The sequence below is a fragment of the Anarrhichthys ocellatus genome, unplaced genomic scaffold (genome assembly GCF_004355925.1).
Source record: "Anarrhichthys ocellatus isolate YVR2014 unplaced genomic scaffold, GSC_Weel_1.0 scaffold159, whole genome shotgun sequence".
In the NCBI taxonomy this organism is placed as follows: Eukaryota; Metazoa; Chordata; class Actinopteri; order Perciformes; family Anarhichadidae; genus Anarrhichthys; species Anarrhichthys ocellatus.
In genome coordinates, this window is record NW_022280189.1 from 348,508 (window position 1) to 353,492 (window position 4,985).

General features: G+C 43.3%; 2 protein-coding genes and 1 long non-coding RNA gene across 7 annotated transcripts in view; 2 read left to right on the plus strand and 1 right to left on the minus strand.

Annotated features, from left to right (window-relative positions):
• LOC116400263 (uncharacterized) overlaps positions 1-2,205 on the plus strand; it is a 4,958-nt gene extending 2,753 nt beyond the window's left edge. For 2 of the 3 annotated variants that reach the window (XR_004213905.1, XR_004213906.1), the window contains exons 4-5: positions 350-1,258; positions 1,439-2,205. This is a non-coding gene — a long non-coding RNA (uncharacterized LOC116400263). The remainder of the gene's footprint in view (positions 1-349; positions 1,259-1,438) is intronic. The other variant, XR_004213907.1, reaches the window with a different exon arrangement.
• LOC116400260 (formin-like protein 2) overlaps positions 1-4,791 on the minus strand; it is a 15,639-nt gene extending 10,848 nt beyond the window's left edge. Inside the window, exons 1-9 of one of the 3 annotated variants that reach the window (XM_031878013.1) lie at positions 4,213-4,791; positions 2,477-3,090; positions 1,838-1,921; positions 1,444-1,524; positions 1,164-1,240; positions 816-899; positions 496-639; positions 289-415; positions 116-192 (exon numbers count right to left, since the gene is read on the minus strand). In XM_031878013.1, coding sequence (XP_031733873.1) covers positions 116-192; positions 289-415; positions 496-639; positions 816-899; positions 1,164-1,240; positions 1,444-1,524; positions 1,838-1,921; positions 2,477-2,593 — 791 coding nt within the window. In that variant the 5' untranslated portion in view covers positions 2,594-3,090; positions 4,213-4,791. Of the gene's footprint in view, positions 1-115; positions 193-288; positions 416-495; positions 640-815; positions 900-1,163; positions 1,241-1,443; positions 1,525-1,837; positions 1,922-2,476; positions 3,128-3,314; positions 4,009-4,212 lie in introns of those variants that run through there. The other 2 variants (XM_031878016.1, XM_031878014.1) reach the window with 2 other exon arrangements.
• LOC116400262 (cyclin-dependent kinase 5 activator 2-like) lies at positions 4,170-4,940 on the plus strand (the record flags this gene model as incomplete). Its single annotated transcript, XM_031878020.1, has 1 exon — positions 4,170-4,940. A coding segment is annotated over exon 1 (428 nt), but the record flags the coding sequence as incomplete, so codon positions are not given.
• Positions 4,941-4,985: the final 45 nt, after the last annotated feature.

The following is a 4,985-nucleotide window of genomic DNA, read 5'->3' on the forward strand; positions in this document are numbered from 1 at the left end:
TCTGTCTAGTTCCTCGTTAGTACTTTGTGTACCTGTGTCTGTCTAGTCCTCGTTAGTACTTTGTGTACCTGTCTGTCTAGTCTTCGTTAGTAATTTGTGTACTTGTAGTACTGACCTGGGGTTCCTGTTGTTGAGGCTGAGGGCGATCTCGTTGACAGCGTGAGGGTGAGACATCACCATGTTGAATCCGTACTGAGGACACAGATGAAGTTAATAACGGCTTAGACAGAAGCACCATATTTAGAGTACTTGATGTATTTCATGTACATTTAAATGTTAAAGTGTTACCTGGTAATTCATGATGGCTCTCAGACACATGACACAGACATGAACGTCGTCTTTCTTACAGACGAGTCGTGAATTCTTCAGAGTTCGGCGACTCGGCAGAGTGTTGGAGCGAGTCACCATCGCAGAGCTGCAAATATAAAGACATCAGATTATTATCTGCTTCTACAGCTGGTCCCTGGTCAGATATCAGGGTTGTATTCATGCTACCTGATGGAGTGTCGAGCTGCTCTGGGAACAGATGAAGACGGGGATGGGAGGCTGCAGTCTCCATGAAGGTCTTCTATGGACCGACTCCAGGGAGAGTCGATGGACGAGACTTCACCTCCAGACTCAGACGGCTCTCCATCGAACCTGAACACACAAACGACAACAGGACCGGCTTCTGTTGAGTCTCAGCTGTTCATACAACATCTGAACAGTACACGACAACTAATAACAGTTTCAACAAGTTTAAAGGTTCAAACTGTGAGAATTCAAATAAACATTTCAATATGTAATGATGGAGTATTTAGTTTGTTCAGACTCACGTGACGGCGTATTGAGCGAAGGACAAATACTCGACCAAAACATCCAGACCTCGATTCTCCTCATTCAGAAACTCTCTGACCCACCTGCAGAGAGACAGACAGGGCATCAGAGAGAGACAGACAGGTCCTCAGAGAGAGAGAGACAGGGACAGACAGGTCCTCAGAGAGAGAGAGAGACAGGGACAGACAGACAGACAGAGGTTATGTGGAACAAGCTAAGCTAAAGGAACGAGTCCTAAAACCCTGAAATGAATCAGTATTTTTACACTAACGATTCCTTTCAGCAGAAATTAATGGAATATATATGTAATTTCCAGGCGACAGAGTTTCAGAGAGACAGACAGGTACCCGATGTGGTTTGTGCGAAGAGAAATCTCGAGTTCTCGAAGCATCTGAGTCGACTCCTGGACTCTTCTTCTGAACTTCTGCAGACAGACAGACAGGTTAGTGACAGACAGACAGACAGACTCCTACAGAAAACATTTCAGGGTTGATTTGTCTTTGACATTTAGATGTAATAATGGTAAATAATACTGATAAAATAGTCTTATAATAAACAGTTTTTGTTTTCAAACAGAACAAAAAGACTTCTGTTGTAAACGTCTATGAACTACATTTCCCAGCTCACCTTGCGTGTGACTGCCGGGTCGAGGAAGCCTCTGAGTTTCTGGATGTAGGTGTGAGGAGGATTCTTCACCTGAAACCGCTCCTAAAGCGTGATGACATCACATGTGAGTCTCCGCCCACCAGAAACCTCAAATCCACATGACAACATTTATAATAAGAATGAATTATAATGTATAATGTGTAATAAGAATGAATTATAATGTATCATCTGTAATATGTGGCACAACGATGTGTGTAAAACTACAGAAAGTCATGAAATCACAAAGTAACTGTTAATAATATGAAATATTGTTAGTAAATATAACTCCTCTGTTTCTCTGAAGAGTCTCGGACCACCAAACTAAGTCCTGGTTCTAGAACAGATTCAAACTCATGAACTTTATTAACACACTCACTTGATCACAGATCAGCTCCCACTTCTTGTCGTTGTCATAGGAACGCAGCAGACGCACCTTGTCAGGAGGAAGATTCATCGAATTCTGAAACACAATTTGTCCAAAAAATTGTTTAGAACTTATGTGAACATTCAGAACTGGTCCCCTTAAATCCAGCCAGCTATCCAAAACCTCCAAAAAAAAACAAAAAAACTTCAGACCCTCCAAGCCCCCCAGACCCTCCAAGTCCTCCTCCAAACCCCCCAGACCCCTATTAGTTGTTACTGTTCTCCAAACTCCAGTAAACCAAAAGTAAAGGAACATTTAAAAATAAAGTCAAAGTAGGTCAGAATGTGAAACGGATCTGGTTCAGGTTCAGTGAAGACTTTCAAACAATCATGGAAACCAGAATAAAATAGAGAATGTAATCATTAAATCACTGATGATTGACGCTAAAGCCTTCAGACAGAAATATTAAATACAGAAAAAGATGTTTGATTTACTAAATAAAATAAATAGAATAGAGAAGAAAAGAGGAGCTCAGTATCAATAAACACAATTATTATTTAAACATTTATATCAAACGTTCATTGTGTGTGTGTGTGTGTGTGTGTGCGCGTGTGTGTGTGTGTGCGCGCGCGCGCGCGCGTGCGTATTTACCAGGGCGATGGAGAACCGCTCCTCCAGCTCTGCTGGGTCGGGCATCGGGAGTCGAACCGGAGCGGCTCTGGACCGGATCACCGCGAGCTGGGTCTCCATGCTCTCTGCGTTACCCATCACACCGAACACACACACACAGTGAACACACCCACCTACAACAATACACACTCAACAGACGCACAGCGGCAGGAACATGTGGTCGGCCATCACACACGGAACACAGACAGGCGGTCGAGGGGATGAAGGCCTGTCTGTGTGTCTCTCCTGTCTGTCTCCCTCTCCTGTCTGTCTGTCGTTAGACGGCAGAGATCGCTGGTCTCTCCATCCCGTCTGTCTGTCTCTCCGTCTGTCTGTGTGTCTCTTTGTCTCTCGTCCTCTCCGCCGCCGCTGATGATGCTGCTTCTGATGATGGTGATGATGATGAAGAGGATGCTGATGAAGAGGATGCTGATCCAGATGAAGCTGTTGTGTTGTTAATATGAAATGTGTGTGTTGTGTGTGAGCGCGTGTCGCAGATCAGCCGGTTAATCCTCCCACTCTCCTCCCCCACATGAAGAAAGAAAGAGAGAGTCGGCCTCAGACAATGAGCCTTCTGCTGCCACAGGCTCCGCCCACTACACACACACACACACACACACACCCACACACACACACACACACAGGGTAGAACATTAATAAAAAAACAAATGTAACATTTAAATATATTTAGTCTAAGAATCCAACACACGTTTTTAAAAATACATGTAATGTTTTATTATATAATAATATAATGTTTAATATTACAAGCAAATATAAAGTAGCACGCCCATAGTAATGTAATACTCAGTGGTAGAAGTACTTTAGTAGTCTCTGTAACCCTCGGTGGTAGAAGTACTTCAGTACTCAGTGATACTTGGTGGTAGAAGTACTTCAGTACTTAGTGATATTTGGTGGTAGAAGTACTTTAGTAGTCTCTGATACTCGGTGGTAGAAGTACTTCGGTACTCGGTGGTAGAAGTACTCTAGTAGTCTCTGATACTCGGTGGTAGAAGTACTTCGGTACTCGGTGGTAGAAGTACTCTAGCAGTTTCTGATACTCGATGGTAGAAGTATCTCGGTACTCTGTGATACTCTGTGGTAGAAGTGCTTCAGTTCTTAGAATAGAAGAGCTCCCTCTGGTGGAGACTCAGTGAACTGCAGGTTACAAACTAAACTGATGGACAATAAATCTCCAGAGGGAAAGTAAATCAATAATCAATAAAATTATGAAGTTACATAAACAAGTGAATATGACACTCAAATAAATAATCATGAATTAACTGAAGGAGGGAGCAGACCAATAGTTATTGATTGTCTGGTTGAGGTGAAGATAGAAACATTCAAAGATCAAAGTGATATGTAAAATTAATATTCTTTGATGCAAAACTGAGTCAGTCTAATTGACTTTAATGTTTGAAGTTATTTTCAGTGGAGAAAATAAAACAGAAATAAAACTCAGTTTAGTTTGTTGATCAGTGAAGTTTATTCTGACTCTGAACTAATAATAATAATATTAAATATATAATAATCTCCAACACTAATAAATAATGATAAATATGTAATATTCTCCAACACTAATACTAATATAAAATATATAATAATGTCCAACACTAATATAGAATAATCCTTAACACTAATAATAATATTAAATATAAAATAATCTCCAACACTAATAACGATGATAATTTTAATAATAATAATATTATCATAGCAATTACCGTATCACTTTGATATTTCGCCTCACTGCAGCTTTAAACCGTTTCAGCACCACGGACAGCTCTCTGCAGGACTCCCGCCCTCATGGTCCATCAGGCTGCGTCACAGAGAGAGAGACTCGACAGGGGGACACATTGAGACCACCACAGAGAGACAGATGGAGGAGCTGCAGACAGGTCATTGATTTGTCTTCATGATGGATTTAGATTCTTAACTGTTTGACAGGCAGACAGACAGACAGACAGACAGACAGCTCCTCCGCTGCTGCAGAAGGGCTCGCGCTGCTCGGTGTTGTAGTCGTCATGGGAACAGCGCTGTCGCTGTCTCCGGGCTCGCGCAAAGTTGCAGCTCGCGGGCCGGAGAAGCTTGCGCTGCAGAGACCACCGGAGACCCGCGAGGAAGAAGAGGCGCAGGACGAGAAGAAGAAGAAGAAGAAGCGGCACCCGGTACTGCTGCACGCGCTCAGCTGGAAGAAACGCCTCGTTGCCGCACGAGCCAAGAGGAAGGGCGGGAAGAAGGTGAAGCCCGTGGTGTCCGAGCCTGGACACGTGCAGCAGGAGCATCCGGATCAGGCCATCGACAGCCGCCACAGAGCTCTAAAGGTCGGACACAAATACGGACCCATCCCGGTACCCGTACCCACCGTTCCGGAACAGAACCAGAACCAGGGAAGGCCAGACCTGATCATCTCACCTCGGAGGGTGGTGGTGCAGGTGTGTGTGTGTGTGTGTGTGTGTGTGTGTGTGTATATATATGTATATATATATATATATAT